The sequence below is a fragment of the Falco rusticolus genome, chromosome 2, assembly GCF_015220075.1.
Source record: "Falco rusticolus isolate bFalRus1 chromosome 2, bFalRus1.pri, whole genome shotgun sequence".
Taxonomy (NCBI): domain Eukaryota; kingdom Metazoa; phylum Chordata; class Aves; order Falconiformes; family Falconidae; genus Falco; species Falco rusticolus.
This window is the reverse complement of record NC_051188.1, coordinates 31,790,481-31,809,166: the sequence shown is the minus strand read 5'-3', so window position 1 is coordinate 31,809,166 and position 18,686 is coordinate 31,790,481. Positions and strand designations below refer to the sequence as shown.

Here is an 18,686-nt window from a genome sequence, read left to right as displayed (position 1 = left end):
GAAACGTGCCTGACTGCAGATGGGACCGAGTGTCCGGAGATGGCCAGCAGCTGCCTCTGACTCTCCCCAAGAATCCATCCAAGGTAGAAGCTCTTAGAGAAGCCTGTGCCTTCACGTGGCCATTGCTGTCTGTGAAACACCCTCAGCAGAAGGAAGGGACCATCATCACCCCCAAGTGTATGGAAGAAAAAAATTTAGGTTTGTTGTTTGTTTTTTTTAAAGGATAACATTTCAAATCTCACAGCCAATTTGCAAAAAGATATTCCGGCTCCATTGCTTTAAATCAATATTTAGCAGCACACAACACATTGTGGGTCTAAGGGGCCCAGAATTCAATAGCAAGATCAGTGTACAAGTTAGGACTGTCCTGATGTTTTATTTTTATTTTGTGAAAGTCTCCTTTTGAATGCTTAAGGAAATAGGAGCTAAAACTGTGAATGCCCGATGGCTGGCTGTGATTATATCCATCCTGGCTCCAGACCATCTAGCAAGTCCTTCACTGCCCGTCATGATACAAGAGTGAGATTTAACCATGCTCACAGTGACCACCCACTAGCTGTCATCTCTGATTTAATGCAGGATGAGGTTTTCCAGGCCCTGTCTTAGCAGAGGTGGTGACTTTGTCTTTTGCAGCTTTCACTGGCTGGTAAGGGAAGTTTCCTCGGAAGTTGAAGGGAGATGCAAGCTCCCTGGGGCTTGGTTGTGAACCACAGTGTAAGGGTTAAATCACTGTTGCTGGTATGGAAACCTGGGTGCTCTTTTCCCTTAGTGGAATACCTTACCTTTTACCAGGCATAGGGGCCTCCTCTAATTACCAGGCAATTAGGCAAACAATGAAGAAAACACATTTGCATAGCATGCTCAGGCAGAAGGTTTCTGTGAGTCACCCTGGGTGCACTTTCCAGGAGAAAGTGTTGTTTCCAGTGTTGCTGAAGGCAACAATAAATTGATTAGCCTCTTTAAAATTTCTCATAAAATTGTATTAACAAAACAGTAAATACATTACACAGAGACCGGAACCACAGGATGTTTACATAACGCCCACTGTGGACGAGTGCTAAATACCATAAAAGACCTGGGACCCACCCACCCCACCCCCAAAAAGTCCACAAGTCCTGGCTCTCAGAAGGCAGAAAGAGCACCATTGTTGTTCCTGGTCCTCTTCCTCTTCCCCCTCATATTTCAGCTTCAGCATTGTGAACTTTGCTGGTGGTTATTGCAATTCCTATTGCTAGGCTTCCATTGTCAGAAAAGAGCTGAGCCAGGGAAGTGTTCAGCACAAGGCAATCTCCATCTGAAATGACAGAGTCAACACACTCCAGTACCGACCTGGGGGTCGCCTCCCATTTGAGGCGCCTCTGGTTCCTGTTGAGCTCCAGCCGGTAGGTGAAGTTGTCAGCTTGGGTCGGCGTGCCGATCAGCATCATCGTGGCGAAGAACTGAGGGTGGCCTTCATACTTCTCCTGCTTCCTGAGGACCAGCAAAAACTGGTGGCCAAGGCAAGAGTGCATGATGATCCAGTCCGTGGGTGCAGGCAGGTGCATGTCTGTGGCCAGGAAGACAATCTCTGCCCCCTGAAGGATGTTGATGCGATGGGTCTGCCTCAGGTGGGACACCACCACCTCCAGGTGCCCTTCCCATGGGCAGGAGAAAAGCGGGCATGTGCAGGGAACCAGCTGAGGGTCATGCACTGCTTCATGGTGATGGCAGGGAGAAAGGATGCCTTGCTCCGCAGATGTCTGTGCAGCTGCGCAGCGGGTCGGTGCATACTACAAGAAGAGAGAAATTACACATGATAGCAGGTGGATCAGGAACCTGTGCAGATCTTCAAGGTGCAGCCCCCGCAGGCATCAGTCACCTAACATACCGCCTAAAACAGCACCAGTGGGAACATCAGGAGCTCAGCACTCCAGAGATCAGGGGCAATTCCAGACCTGAAATCTGCACAGCAAAAGGTGCTGGCAGTAGCCTTGTTCTCCAGGGGAAGAGAGAAACGGTTTGAGCCATGATAAGTCACTTCAAATGAAAGTGATGTATGTGTTTAGAGAGCGGGGGGAAAAATCTGATTAAAAGGAAAAAAAAGCCCAACAAAGCAAGGACAGCATGGGGCGTTTTATATAGTTAAGGCTCTTGCAGCTCAGAACAAGAAAATGAAATATGTATGGCTTTATTATTCTTTAATGAAACACACTGGCAAATACAGGCGTTTCTCCTGAAACAATATGCTTTATAACACCCATAATTTGTGAAACAAAAGTCAGTTTTTATAGTATACGATGCCTTCAGTTGTGTTTATTTCTTGTCAATGTATTTGTGCTTAATTGATGTGCTTGCCTCCATGAATCTTAAATGGCTTTCAGAGGTGGATGGATGGCAAATATAGGGCACGTAAATTTGGATTAAGGTAGGGCAGCCAGCTAAAAAGGCAGCAGCTCTGGCAGCAGGATTCCATGTGAGGAGTAGGAAGCAAACCACTCTGCCTCTGTCAAGTGGATATTGTTGAAGAGAAATGAGTGAGTCTTATTCAACTAAAAGTGTATCCACATGTAATGCTATTCAGGAAGAGTAATGGCTTTCTGCAATAACTCTGTACATAGACAAACCCTAAGGCACAGGCATGTCGGTTGTGATTCATCCTTCCCAATTTTAAGCATTTACTCCAGCCTCCCAGGATGGAAACCCTGTTACCTTGGACTGCCTCTGCAGTCAATAGAGTGAGGCCACCCTTCCCAGTGGCAGATTCAGATCTTAGCTGGAGTAATCCACCTCCTAAAGGTGATGCTGGCTGCGGCCAGAGTGACTGAGATCCAGCCTGTCTAGCTGTATCTAAATTTTAGATGCTTAAACACAGGAAGACATTGCCTCTCTCTGAACTCCTCTGGAGATGCTTATAAAGAGTACAAGAATTAAGAGTACATACATATATACATACATTTTGCTTTAACATATGTTTTAGGAAGATTTATGTAATTCCTTAAATACTGCCCAATGTCTGCTCATTTTAACACATGAACATATGTACCCGAAACTATAGGAACAACAGTATGGTTCTAACATCTAACAGTTGTTCTCCATGCCACATCCAAGTCATAGCAAATCTGGGTTTTCTTCAGCTGTTTTTGAGCAGAGACTTGTCTTAACCAGGGGCAAGCATAAACCTGTATAATAGGTGCGGGATATGCTGCAGATGGCTCGCTGTCTCATCTCTCTGTGGGTACTGTGATGCCTTTATTACAGCCTTGATGTGAGAGTAAGCATTCTTACTGTAAGCAGTTTTTCCTTAATGTTTCCTTAATGTTCCAGTAGTACCAGAACTTGTACTTTTGCTTTCCAGGATGTTTTTGGAAGGCAAATCTCTTGGGTCAACTGTCCTAACTCTCAGGTGATGAGGGATTCCTTGCCAATCCAGGATGACAACGTCTTGGATCTCCATTCTTATTGTGTCAGTAGCTGCCAAGGGATGTGTTGAGCAGAGCAAGGTTGTGATTGCTGCTGCTGTGAAATTCATGGTTCTTCCCAAAGCACTGGGTGTCAAAGGGAGCTGTTTCTTCCTCCTGACATTTGATACGAAGAATAATTGCCTATTTAAGCCCGGCTATTGAACCTTGGCAACTTTTTCTTTGGAGAATTATTGCTGTGATAGTACTGTTCTACTTTTTCCTTCCTCATATTTTATTTGTTTTGCTGTATAAAATCCAAGAATATAAACTTTCCAAGAAGATAATGAATTGAGGACAGATAAATGACTATCATTGTCTGGAAAATAAAACAGGTCATTATAAACTAATTGAGGTTTGTGGCTTTAGTTCCCTGCTTATCACGGTGGGATTGCTGGTTGCACTTAATTCTACATTAATTTTTGCATCCCATTAGGATGAAAGTTATGGTTAAATTAAACTCTTTTTGGTGAAGGAGGCTACTGCAATGGCGGATCATAAAAGCCTTTTAAAAAAATCCCTGAAATGCTAATTGCCTCATAAAATGAATTCTAATCTCCCAATCTAATACAGTGGGTGTGAGCAATTACTTTCTCTCACCAAACTGTTAATGCAACATCAGTGATTATACTAATTAAAACTAATGAACTCATACTCGCATGCTGATAAACCTCTCAACCACTCGACAAGTTCCAGCCTTCTATCAGTTTTATTTAACTCCTCTTTAGGAAGATGAATCTTAAATTAACCTCTTGAATAACATTCAAAATTAGGTTTTGAAATGTGAAGCTTTATAGACTGTGTATAATTCTTCTCCAAAGATTACCAGAGTCAGAGAACCAGTTCTACTGAGGATGTAATTGAATTTAGAAATGCATTCTCCTAATTTGATGAGCATGGAGAGCAATGGTAGCTCATCCATCTAAACTGTATCCAAGGTAAGGAAATACAAATATCTCAAAAAATCAATTTGTGACAAGCACAGTTCTATGGCTCAGGAACTGGAAAAATAAATTACAATGAGCAATTCATTAGATCTTCTTTGCTTCATTTGTGATATTTTGTGTGTGTGTGTGTGTGCAGATAATTGAGATTTCCCTTTCACAACTCACATTTTTGAAACATTTCCATGAATCATTTCAGCAAAGTATTTTTGATCTGACTTTGTTCAGTTCAGATTTATTGAAAACTCTGGAAAAACAGCACAAACCACATGATCTATTTTTATTCTCTGACTGGGTAAGTCAAAATCTGGTTTCTGAATTATTCAGCATTCCTGTTTCTAAATTATAAATTTTTGAATATTCTGAAATATCTTAAAAATTTCCTGTCTTTGTGAAGAAAAGTCTCACAGAAAACTATTATTTTACTTTTATTTTTGAGGTATGAGTGTAACTGTTGGGGTGCCTGTCCCCTTGTTGGTCTTTCATATGGCTGTGAATGGAACCTCTAAAACTGAAATGCAAAATGGGCATAAAATGGTCACCTTGAGAGCATTTAAAAGCTTGAATAAATATTTATGAACTTTTTTTCCCATGTTTAATCTGCTCCAGTATTTACTTTCCATCATTTATTGCCTGATTACCTAGTTAAATAAGGTTTATTATATTTTTGTGTCAGTCCAGTATTATTTTCAATTACCTTTCAGCCTGTTGGACAGTTTCAGTCAAATTTAACTGTGTGATAGAAGTCTTAAAGGCTTTAATCTTCAACCGGTTTTGTGAGAAAAGGCAGCGCGGTAGAGAAGTATGACCCTTCTGCATCTCCAGGGAGCAACAGCTTGCCCCGTGTGCAATGTTACATTGTCAGATAGGAAAGAACCTAAACAACGGCAGTTTGAACCCACATGTACTGTAGACACTAGAGAACCCACATGAGACAGTGTCTTTATGAACAGGAGAAAAGGCTTCAGCCAGAGTGCTCCTCATTAGATGTGAGATAATCCCACCACGAGACACCAAACCGCAGGACACCAGGCTCTGCCGCTCACAGAAAAATTTCTTTTTAATGATGCAGCTTATTACAGTGTAATTCTTTTAAAGAACAAGTCATTTGGCAAAAAAGTAATTTATAAACACATCATGCTTTTCTTACAGGAAAAAATAAAAAGGGTTATATTTGGACTTGGAACACAGGGTTCCTGGGTCCTGCCCCAGCTTTTCTACAGACTTTCTGCTAAAAATGCAACAAACCACTCTAGGTGTGACTCATCTGTTCTACCTTTGACGTCGGAGGAGTAGGTGGCTAACTCTGAAGAACATCAGCTCCTTTTACAGCCTATGCAGAGCCCTGGAGTGCGATTCACTTGAAAGAAATGAGAGAAGGAGTAACCTAAAAGATACTAAGGAACTGCCCCTGGACACCACTTTCTACATGCAGCCAGGACCAAATCCATCCTCAGGGCAGGCCCACAGAGGTTTTACTGGTTTCTAGACAAGAAGCAGGAGGGTACCCCTATCTTAGTCAGGAGAGAGTTGTACCTTCTCCAGCTGGAGACAAAGCAGTCCATGGAGAAAGAAATGGATGCCTGTTCATCTGAGGGTGTAAATCTGTGGCTCCCTACCACCATTACACTCTGGTCACCAGTGGCTTGATCCAGGGGAAGGTCAAAGGGTAGATCCAAGAGGTAGAGATCTCCAAGATCTCCAAGAGGTAGACATGAGCATGTCTCTGAGTCTGCAGCTGCAAAGCTGAGGCACCCATCCAGGAGAGAGGGCTTTGGGATTGCTCCTCATGCTCTGAGGGAACTTTTGTATTTTAACTAGCAAAGACTTTAGGTCAGCTATGGTAAAAATAGTGGAAACAGAGACAGCAACCCACACCGCACCCCTGCTGGCTGAGCTCTGGGCCCTGTGGGGTGCTGGCACCAGCTACACCACGATCCCTCAACCTCTGCTTCTCTGCTGCACATGGGCACAGCTTCTAACAGCAGAGCAAAGGTGGCTGCTGCCCTGAGTAGCCAAATGCTTTGCAATTCAGGTCCTAACTTGCAAATGAGAGTTTGCTCCCTGCAAACACCTCAGGGTGAGGGAGTGTTCAATCCAGTTCTCCCACCCCATGGGACAGGATCCAGACACTGATGATCTGGAGTAAAAGGAGGACGAGTAGCACCGTTGCATTGTAGAAGAATAAATGTTGCTAAGGTCTTCAGAGCAAAGGTTAAAAGTCACCTTTCTGCACTGTCCAGTATTTCCCAGTGTTATACTGGGAGCCTGGATGCCTTATTCATACTTTTACTTACAGTAATGCACATAATGTGCAAAAAACCAGCCTGTGAACGGTGCCAGCATGTGCTGAGAATATCCCAAAGAGTGAGGACAAGGACTCATTCGCTGCCCAGTCAATAAAGGTTTTTGACAGCAAAGCAGGTGCTGCAAATAGTCATCCTTTTCCAGACATTTCACACCTGTGCAACTGCATTCTACCCACTGATCACACACAACTGTGCAAACACCCATCAATTCACCTATGGGCTGGGCTGTTTCCTTGGGGAAGTCAGTGATGTAGTCTGAAGGTCATCATGGTGGGTCTTCTGAGTAGGATCACTCAGAAACCAGCAGAGATGAAAATAAAGCCATCAGACACAACAGCCAACCTGAACAGCAGACAGTGCTCCTCTCTCTCCACCCCCGTCCAGCTTTAGCACACCCTGAGACATTGCAACCTAGTCCTGTTCCAGGGAGGGAACCCATATCTTCTCCTTCCGTGGGTCCCAGCTCTTCCTTCCTTAGCCACATCTTTCTTGGCTGGATTACAGGAGGCTTGGTAGGAGCCGTGTATGTTCATGGAAGCTGTCACCTTACGTGGGAGCCAGGGTTTCAAAGGGGCTGTGCTCACACCCCTGCCACAAGCCCGTCACTTCTGCTAATGCTGCTTCCTGCTATGGCTCACCTCTGTCTGAGATCCAGTTTCCTTTTGTGTACAACTTTGTAAAGCCTATATTCTCCAGGGTAACATCTGATTCAGACTGACTTATTATATTAAATTATATATACACTTATATAAACACACATACACATATTTATACAGGGACACATAATGCTTACAGGTCTGTTTTGAATGTTTCTTAGAACAATGCAGTGGGGAAAACCATATTTTTGTGCTGGTTAAACCATTCTGGTGCCTTTTTTATTTAAAAAATGGTGGGATATGGAGGGATGGAAGCCCGTGAATTTTGATAATGAGCTTATTTTTGCTATCATTGTGAAAACAGTGCCAAATTTGAGACTGCATTTTTTTTAAACTGCCTCTAAGAATAATTCACTTTGTCATGTATTTTTTTCTCCGATGAAGCTCCTTGCTGTGGCTGTCTCTATGGATCACAGGCATCTGTTGGCTGATATCTATGACGCTGAGCTAAAGTACAACAGTAGTATTATTTCTCAGTTTAGGGTCAAGGAATTTAGGCTTGGGGAGATTAAAGATCTGAGTGCATTGACCATATTTTATTGCCCAGCTTCTATCACATACCCCCCGATTTTTCATAGGAAAATTGCCTCCTAGAGCACTTGATATTTTCAAAATCCAGCCTCCATTAACCTCACATGCAGCTACAAGTGCTTGAACTATCTGCAGATCGGGTCTAAGATTTTAGGTTGAGCATCCCAGGGGCAGAGATCGACTGACTAGAAGCCACCCATGAGAGGCTTGCTGTAAATGACTCCAGTTTCACAAAGTGCTTTCCAGGCAGAGACATGAGTGCAGTCCAGCTCTCCAGGGCCATGTGGTCTTCCTCCTAGCTACAGGACCTCCTTGCTAACATGCCATCACTTATCTCCTCCACCACCCTACCTATGACAAGGGAAAACAAGGGATGCAGTCAGCCTGTAGGCAGGTGGGAAACCACCTGGAAACGTGCTGTGAAAACTTGGTGGATTTTTGGCTTTGACCTAAAGATTTTCTCAGGCAAGGAGGGACCCGAGTCTGCAGCTGGTGAGATGCTTTGAGTGAGAGCTCCATGGCAACTTCCAGGGTTTCTATTGAAACAAATTGGTATTTTCTTTGCCAGTGAACTGTGCCGTTTATTCAGTTTTCTTACTGTCGTCCTCCTCTTCCCTGGCTTCTCAGTGTCTGATTGCTTCTTCTCATCTGTATGGAAACTGCCTCCAATAATTTTCTAATTCTCAGCTTCTTTCTGCCTCATAAAAGCTTTGCCACCCACTAACATCCACCTCCACATTACTCACACCCACCACACAGGGACAGATGCTCAAAAGAACTATAAAGGTGACATGAAGAAAGTAGTGAGTCTTTTAATCCTGGTCTTGATTTAATTTCTCGTCTGCTATTTTCTAGTATGCTAATGAGATTTTATAAATCTATCAGGTGAAAGAAAAGAGAAGGAAAATACCCCAAAACCCTCAACCTATTTTGTCAAAAGCTGTACTTTCATATCTGCAATTAATAAGTCCAAGCCAAGGCTCATGTTGGGGATTTATTTAAAATTTTAATTACACAAAATCCTATTCATTATGAATGCAGCAGCTGAATTTCTTAAGTACTGAATATTAGTTGCAGCTTTGGCAGTGGAGGGATTTGTTTTCCCTACTATCAAATGGCAGCGAGAGGACAACTTCAAGCTCATTTTGCTAATCTCACTTTGCAACATAATCAGGCATGACTTGGTGACACAGCACACGGGATGTGTTAATGGCTGTCCTCATGCTAATTACACACCTCTGACTATGCAGAGGAAATGCTGCTTTAGTACATGTCCACACTGTAGCATCACACTTCTCTTTATCAGAGGACCCTGAATTTTAGACGAGGCCACGTATTTTTAGAGGTATTTTGGAAAAAAAATAAATTTGTTTTTGTGGTAGATGTAGCAAAAATATGTTACGGCATTTTAAATGCATCCCAGATGGAAAGAAAGACATTATTCTCAAATTAAACCCCCTTCCTTGCTTTTCAAAAATCAGTTTTTTCAACATAAACTGTCACGCAGACTTGCAGTGCAAGTGAAAAAAAAAATCAAAAAACCTGACATTCTTCAATATATTGAAAACAATGCAATTATAATGAAATATAAACAGGATTCACACTAAAGCATTTCAGTCTTAGAGATGCTTTCTGAGGGACACCCAGGTATAGACACCGGCAGGGTGGAGCAAGGTCATGGTCTCCAGCTCTCCTGCTTTAAATGCAGGTTTGATGGACCATTCCCAGCCCAGCGAGGACACTGAAACTTCCTGTGTTTCAGGCTCAAGGGAGATCAATCATCTTGCTGACCCCCAGTCCAAGCTGTAGATGGGTCATGGACATCCAGGCAAATGATCCTGGTTTAGCTGCTGTGTTTGCTGGATCCTACCTGAGATCACTTTCTGTGCTTTCTTTGAGGAATAAAACACATTGAGTAGATACAAACAAAACCATGCACATGGGCAATTTCTGTGGAGTATCTTGCACAGTTATTTGCTAGCCAAAATGAATGAAAAGCGTGGAGATTAAGTGGATGAAATGGAAGCATCTGGACCTGTGGAGGTCTGGCGGGTTGGCAAGCAGATCCACATCACCTGCTCTGGGGTAATTTCCCTGTGCCTGCTCCAAGCACTTAAACAAGGATGATTCTTAGATTTGAATCTGTAACCACAGAAAAAAAAGCATCCCAGCTTTCCGTAACACGGTATGAGACCATGACTGCAGGACCAAATAGGATCAGACATGCTCATAGTGGCCAGAGTATCTTTGGTCAATGTGGGTTTATCCTGCACCCATGCTCACTACCCTTACCCATGTGGCCTTTCAGCTCTCTGTTACTTGGGTTTGGGACCCCCTGACAGAAACAGTGGCTTCCTGGAAATTGTGAAGGACTCCTAAAATGAAGGGAAACAATAGAAGATGATGAAATTCTCCTGGTCCTCAAGGAGAAACCCATAAAGGTTCTCTTGCCAGTACCATTTAAGCCCCTTGCAAAGGCATCCAGGAGAGGAGTTGTATTAAAGCTTGTTTTGTGGAGCAGGAGGCTGGGTCCCTGCTGTGGCCAAGCAGAGACAGACTGCCTCTGCCATGAGGAGCTTCCCTGAAGTGCAAACAGTTACTGGGGATGAATCCAGATCCTGGATCCTGAGCTACAGCTACTGTCAGCAATAGAGGTGGAAAAGGGTGGACATCTGCAGGTCAGAAACACGGTTTTCCTCTGCTGGTTTATTCTGGGAGAACCTAAGCCTCCTCCAGAAGGGCTGGAGTCATTATGGATTTGGAAGAAACTGGGCTGGAGGGTGGGACATGCCCCTGGGACCTGATTTGCAACTTGAATTCTCTTTGCTGCATTTTAGGGCTGGGCACAATGCAGTGACAACAAATCGTAGCGCAGAGTATTTGATGTTGCATTGCAACTGCTGATGCACTGGGGCATGGAGAAGTTTACTCCCTTCTCTTTGGACTACAAGAAGATTTTATACCTTGTTCTAAGCAAGGGTGATCCCTCTAAATGCCATCTCCTTTGGCCACAGAAGGCAAGTATCAGAAGCCAAAGCACATGCTGTCAGCTTTTGCTCCAGAAGGGCAGGGTGTAACCACTGTTTATCATCAGATCTCTCATGAGACAATGCTGGTTGTGGCTCTGGGTGATGTAGTGAATGGCCTGCACATGTAAAAAGAGATAATCCAAAATGTAGAATTATCTGAAGATTCACTTCATCCTTTATCCACTTTGTGTTTTGGATAAAGCCTGTTAACAAAGTGCAAAACCATTATAGGCTTTAATTCAATGCAAAGTGATAAAGTAGTTCCAAGCTGCATCTGCTGTGTCTGATAGGGGAGGCAGAGTTCACAAGAGCCCTATCTCTGACCTCTTGATTTTGTGTTTTACATTCACACTGAAAAAGAAATTAATATGGAAAAGATTTTTTTTTAAAAAAAGCGATTACCCACTGTGCTCATAAACTTACCAGTTCAGACTGCTTCTAATAACTCATCATCCAATATTCATTTACAAGTTACTACAGTAACAGCATGTCTCCAAGAGGAGCAGATTTGCTGGTGTCATCTGAGATAATTAGACCAAATCCACCCTGAGACAATCGAAATGCTTCCCTTCCATCAGGCAACCTCCAGCTATCACAATTATATGACATTTAAATCTACTAACTGCTCTTTCAGAAATGCACCCCAGGAGTGCCAAAGGACGGCACAAACATTATTGGTTTGTTGGAAGGAGACCAGGGATGAGGTGGTGGCTGAGCAAGCCGGCAACCTCCCTTGGCGGGTGTGATGTCTCCAGTCCCATCCATGCACACCTCCCTGGCCAAGGAATTGCTCTGTGCTCTGTGTCACATTGGTCTTGCAGTTGCCAAAGGGTAATGGGCAATTAAGGCTACACCAGGCAGGTCACAGAGAGCTCAGACCCTGCGCTGCGGCCGCAGAGGTGGAGCAGGGAGCACGGGGCACGCAGCACTCCTGACGCTGGCTCCCTGTCCTGTCTCAAAGGCTGTGCCTGTGCCTACATCTCTGTAGCAGTCACTGAGCAATGAACGAGCTGTAAGACACTCCTCATTTTTGGTTAAGACCTTCTTCTGAGAGCTGTGTCTTGGGAAATGCAAGAGTGGCTTAAAATCATGTCTGCCTCCCTCCTGCCAAGGCACCGCTGGTACTGGTGGGTGATGGGCACCTCAGACTCATCCACAATGGCCTGTTGTGGTGAAGGTCATGTTCAGGTTTCAGGAGCATTAGGAAGAGAAGACGGGAAAATAAACTGTGCCAAGCCCAGAGTCACTTCCCTTTACAGTACCTGTTCTTGCCCCTTCTCCATTAGTGACCTAGCCCTGCGCTTTCAGTTTGCCCTTGCTCTGGATACCTGCCATGTGAATGCAGCGTTGAATGAAAAAAAGTCTTCCTGTTACAAGACAACCCAAAAGTCATCATTATTCCACTATCAGCTGAAAGTGTGTCTCGAATTTGTACAGTCTTAAGAAAGGGGCGGGGGGCGGGGGGGGGGGGAATGCAAAACAATCCAGAAAACCAATGTAAGCCATTAGCTTTGGGCAAGTCTGGGGAAATTTTTTAAGTTTCTGCAATGTATGTTGGTGTTTCATTGACATATTCTTTGCAGTAAAGAAAGGGACATTTCTGTGGGAACATTTGACTTTTATCACAAATACTTTTAATTTTGTGCAAATCATAGCCTGTTCCTTCTTTATCCTCCCCCTCCAATTCTCAAAGAATAGTTCCTCTATACGTTTTCTTCACATGGGGAGGGTGCAGGTGGAAAGAAAGAACAGAAAGGGAGGCTCATCTTTGCCAGAGAAGACAATGTTCCATCTCTATTAATAGGAATGAAAGTTTAAAGAGCTTTATTGAAGGGGAAAAAACCCAACACCCAACAACCTACTAAGTTAACATTTATGTTTACGGAGAGGTACTGTACTGACAGCCTCTGAGCCTGCAGTGCTTTGCCTGCAGAAGAAGCAGAGCACAGAGAAAAATACCATTCATTTTTTTTTTTCCAAAATTGCCTTAGGTCTGAGACAAAATGGTCTCCTCTAGCCAGGAGAAGTTGAGTCTGTCTCCACGCTACCCTTCCTGTAAGCACTGCCTTTTTGGGGAGGGAATCTGCTGTCATCCCCTAGCCTGCTGGCACCTCCACTCTGACCACATGTGCCATCAGGAAGAGGGAGCATAGAGTCACAGAATCACAAAATGGTTGGGATCGGAAGGAACCTTTGAAGATCATCTATTTTCAAACCGCCCTGCCATGGGCAAGGACATCTTTCCACTACACCAGGTTGCTCAAAGCACCATCCAACCTGGCCTTGAACACTTCCAGGGATGGGGCATCCACACCTTCTCTGGACAACCTGTGCCACTGTTTCACCATCCTCATAATAAGAAAATTCTTCCTGTCCAATATAAACCTACTCTCTTTCACTTTAAAACTATTAACCCTGGTCCTGTTACTACAGGCCCTGCTAAAAAGAGTTGTTCCGTCCTTTTTATCAGCCCCCTTTATATACTGAAAGGCCAAAATCAGGTCTCCCCGGAGCCTTCTCTTCTCCAGGCTGAAAAACTCCAGCTCTCTCAGCCTGTCATCATAGGAGAGGTGCTCCAGCCCTCTGACCATTTTTGTGGCCATTCTCTGGACTTGCTCCAAAAGGCCCATGTCTGTCTTGTGCCAGGGGCCCCAGAGCTGGACACAGCACTCCAGGTGGGATCTCATGAGAGCGGAGTAGAGGGGGTGAATCACCTCCCTCAACCTGCTGGACATGCTTCTTGTGATGCAGCCCAAGATAATATGGTTGGCTGCCTGGGCTGCAAGTACACATTGCTGAGTCATAAATGAGATTTCATCCACCAGTATCCCCAAGTCCTCCACAGGGCTGCTGCCAAATAATTCACCATCCGGCCTATGTTGATACCAGGGGTTGCCCCGATCCAAGTGCAGGATCTTGCACTTGATCTTGTTCAACTTTGTGAGATTCACAAGGTCCCACTCCTCAAGCCTGCCAAGGTCCCTTTGGATGGCATCCCTTTCCTCAAGTGAATCAACTACACTGCTCAGCTTGGTGTCATCTGCAAACTTGTTGAGGGTGCACTCAGTCCCGCTATTTGTCATTGATGATATTAAATAGTATCGGTCCCAGTATGGACCCTTGTGGGCCACCACTCATTGCTGGTTTCCACTTGCATGTTGAGCCATTGACTGTAACTCTTTGAATGCTGCCATCCAGTCAATTCCTTATCCATCTAACAGTTCCTCCATCAAAACCCTCCCTCTCCAATTAAGAGGTAAGAATACTGTGAATGACCATATCAAAGGCCTTACAGAAGCCCAGGTAGATGACATCTGTAGTTCTTCCCATGCCCACTGATGTAGTCACTCCATTGTAGAAGGCAACTAGATTAGTGAGGCATGATTTGTCCTTGGTGAAGCAATATCGGCTGTCTCTAATCACATCCCTGTCTTCCATATGTTTCAACATCTTCCAGGAGGATCTGCTCCATGATTTTACTAGACCTGTCACCCAGCAGAGCTGCAGCTCCTGGGTTCTAGTTATTTTTAAAGCTGGGGAAACTCTTGCTGGAAATCCATTGGCATAGGCTGTGTAGCTCTGGCTGCAGCACCACAGGCTTTTTCAGTTTGCTCTGGTCTCTCTGGTTCTCCATCCTAAAATTTCCTATTTCATTACAAGTGTAGCTTTGGAGAAAGGGGGAAGAGGGACCACTTTCCTTATTCAAAGTCATCCTTGCACTTTAATGTCCCCCCTCTCACCCTCACTTGTCTGGTGGGAAGGTTTTATGTTTTAACTTCAGCCAGGTCCTCCCTGTGTAGCCAGCTTAATACATGTTCTTATAAACTTGTCTGGCTGTACACTACTGCGTACCTTGCACATCTTAAAAGTGAATAATTGTACAATTATTCTGATACATTTACGGATTTTAAGGATTTGAGAGTGGGATAGGTTTTTTTTAATTTATTTTCAGCTTTCTATAGAGAGCTTTTTATAGAGCTTTGTGTGTGACATGTTATTGAACAAGATGACAGACCACTCATTTCATCACATCAAAGGTGTTTCAGCCTTTCTTTCACAGGGAAAACCTCTCTGCTTTTTCCCAAAGGGCTGCCAGGGCTGAAAGGAGGACATGTGGCAGCCCAGTGACTGGACACTGGGAGAAGATCTGCTCCTCTTATATCACACTGCAGTGCTCTCTACCTGCTCCCTGGGCCAGGGTGCATGTGTGTGAGGCAGACCTCAGCTCCACTGCCCAGGGCTCAGGCTGCTGAGCTCCCCGCTGCAGTCCCCGCTCCCTGTCAGGATGTGACTCTTAAGTCACAGTATGGTTTTGCTGCAAGGACCTGCACACCCCTGTGACAATCCGAGTTAGCTGGGGTGGACATTACATCCCCTTCTGGTTTCGTATAGGGCGAGGAGATCTCAGGGAAGACCTCTGGGACCAAGGGTGAACGGCTGTGTGGTGTTTTGTGCAGCCTGTCAGGCCAAAGGCATGAATCGCATGTGTAGTCACCACAGGAGAGATACCCACATTTCCAGGAGGAGCCACTCAAGTGTTTCTGGAAAGTGCCTAACAGCTCAGTGAAGGCTGTTAGGCACCCTCACGCCCCTGTTAGCATAGCTTCCATCTATCTTTAAAACCCTTCTTTTCCCTCCTTTCCACCCTATGAGCATGCAGTGAAGGCTTACCCTGCAATTTCCAAATCCGCAGCGAGTCCATGCTAACTCAGAATGCTAACTCAAAATAACATCTTTTAGACCCACAGGGCTCGCAAGGACTTCAAGGGGAAGGATAACATTCCTTAGCAGCAGAAACACCTGTGACAAAGAACTGGATAAATTTTGGGTGGGATTTGTCTTGTCTAATGTATATGTCTAAAAGACAGACATGTTCAAATCTGAGCTACTCACCTGAAGCTCCCTTAATAACGAAGGTAAGATGTACCTCCACAGAGCAATTAATCATCCCTATTTTGAATGTGCCTATCTTCAGGAAAAGATGAAATTACCTTCCAGCATCTGCAGGTGATGTTCACTTCTCTTCCTTGGCTAGAGGTGGAGCTAGGGTTTCTGGCCCAGAACAGGACATGAGACTTGAAAAGTTTCACCACATTCAGTGCAGCAGGAGAGTCACGACTTGGCGTAGCAAAGGGTGTCAGGAGACAGCCACTGTGACTGTTTAATGGGTGATTATGAGCTGCCTATTTGCCTAATGCAGAAAATCCCTTGAGCTGATACATTTTCTTCCCAGCTAAGGGATGGTCATCCTAATTTTCAGGCCTCTAGATTTAACAGTGAAATAAAACTAATTTACAGCTCTTGCCATTACGAGGACAAATTTTCATCTCCGTCCTTCAAGTGAGAGGCACTATAACAAATGAATGATTACTGACCCATGATACCTATTAGAGATTGCAGTTGGGTCATCTCATTTGTTGTTTTAACACAAGAAATTAAGAGCCCTAGCAGGGCTGTCACAGAAATTGAATTGATAATGAGATGAACACTGCCTTTACCAGAGCCTCTTCCTAGAATTACATGCGGGAAGAGCTCAGCAACGACAGGACCTTGAGCCGTGGGCCTGAACTGCAGAGCCCAGCAGGACTTGCTGCTTGCACTGGCTTCCTTCCATTGCTGCCTGGAAGTGCAATCCAGCTGCTGCATGTTGGACTTCACACAAACAAAGAAACAGTTAACCATGTACTTGCTTGGCCCTTTTCTCTCTATCGCTGCCTGCAGCTAAATTGCCCACCAAAGAGGCTTTGAATCAAAAGGGGGTAAGTGGATAGGACAGCTGGCTCCCAACATCAGCTGCTGTGGCAGACCCCTGTGTGCTTAGACTGACGCTGATTGCAGACCAATCCCTGCTGCCTGGTCTCCTTCAAAAATATCCTTAATTCTAGGAAACAAATAGCCTTTAAGTTTTAGGAGAAACACTGGAGAACATCATGGATAAGCGGACTTTGAGCTGTAACTATAACTGTGGGCACTGTGCATCATGTACGTGTAACTCAGCACCACAGCATCGGTCCTGGTCTGAGCCTGTGCTCCAGCTGCACCCCGGACCCTTGGAACCACCAGTCATCTCTGATCTAGCAGTGCTGTTCCTCCCAGCAACCTACCCTGACTCCCCAGGCTTTTCCCATTGTGTGACAGTGCCCTGGTATTGCCTCATATATTGAAGGAAAGAAAATTTTAAGAATCAGCTGCAACTTAATCACCTACTAGCTAGCCATCAGTTGACTAGTTGTTTCTTTTTCAGATCTAACATAAGATGGAAAACTGTCCCGCCACGCTTAGCTCACAGAGGCCTGTTTAGTGCATTCACAGGCAGAGAAAGTACTCAGAGAAGTATCCTACTCTTACTTTGTGGAGTTGGGTTATACCTTTCCCCTCCACACTGGGGTTTCAGCTTAGCACTGGATGGAAGGAGATCAGAGCTATAACTTTGTTCTACAGCAGAGCAGCAGAGCAGCAGAGCTAACTGCCCTGTTTTCATAGGCTCAGGGAAGTACAAACAGGAGGCTTTGAAAGGTTGTGGTGTGAAGCTACATGGCAAAACCTGCTTCAGATTTAGAACATAACCCAGAAGTTAAATGATCAATGAAGGGCTTAATATTTTCACTGCTTTCCTCCATCTACAGCCACTTAGGCCAGTGCACTCCAGAGCAGAATAGGGCTGTATGAACACAGGTCGTCCACCACTGCAAACCAGACCAGACCCGGCACCCACCAGCTTAGGATGCAGACCATTAACCTCATCCCTGCTTGGCCCTTTGTCAGCACTGGTGAGAGCGGATAACTTCAGGGCAGGTAGTGGAAAACCTGTTTCCGCAGAAAGTGCTGATGCAGTTATAGTGGGAGACCTCCCACTCCCTTCTATCACTGCAGTCCCAACTAATGCATCACAAATGCTCTTTCCACAGAGCTGCTTTGTCTTTCTGGTGGACCTGAGGTTGCGAGGTCAACGTTGTGAAGTCGGACCTGCATGTCACATCTCCACTTTGCTTCCCATGTGAGCTTTCTTCTCATTTACTCCTGCTGCCTCTTTTACACAAAGATCTGCTTTAGCTTTTGGGCTTGCTCCAGCACCACAGGATAGAATTATATTAAGTATTGATTGGTAACAGATATATTAGAGGGCAATGCTATTGAGGATACATTAAGTAAATGGAAGAGGAGGCCCATGCTGCTTTCTTTCTTTCACTCTGTTGCTGTTTATCAGAATGGCAATCATCATCAGCAGAGATGTAGAGAATCTCTATCAACCATGACTTAAACTGGCCAGAGATCATTCAAATTAATAGGTTGTGAAGAAGACTCCGTGCTGTGTTAAGTAGCTGTGGACCTGGTACTACCCTAGGTTACAGAGTAGTTACATAGATGATCTCGTGAAATGAGAATCGTTCAATGAAAAAACTCTGGTGATTCAAGAACCTCAGCATTGTGGTGATCCGCCATAACGCTCTATGTTTCATTTTCAATTATTATCGCTCAATATTTTATTTTGTTTTGTACTTAGAAAGGTGCCAAGGCCTGGTGATGGTGATGGCTGGTTACTGTTTTTCAAGCCGAGCTACTCGGGCAATGAAACAGAAGGGACAATAAAAGAAGAGTAGACACAGCCACAACTCCAGGTGATGGACATTAAAGTGACACTGGCAGAAGATGAAAGTGAATGTTTCAGGATGAGAAACTGAGGTAAAAAAGAGTTTTAAGCAGCAATTTTTCACTAAGACACAGAAAGCAAGGTAAATTGCAACTTTTTCCTCACAGTCAGATGTGGAAATAAGCATCA

The 18,686-nt window shown here is 44.5% G+C and overlaps 1 protein-coding gene across 1 annotated transcript in view; it reads right to left on the bottom strand.

Annotated features, from left to right (window-relative positions):
* Positions 1–965: 965 nt before the first annotated feature.
* The window catches only part of SIAH3 (siah E3 ubiquitin protein ligase family member 3), a 47,921-nt gene continuing 30,200 nt past the window's right edge, over positions 966–18,686 (bottom strand). Inside the window, exon 2 of the mRNA XM_037377630.1 lies at positions 966–1,769. Coding sequence (XP_037233527.1) covers positions 1,176–1,769 — 594 coding nt within the window. The 3' untranslated portion in view covers positions 966–1,175. The remainder of the gene's footprint in view (positions 1,770–18,686) is intronic.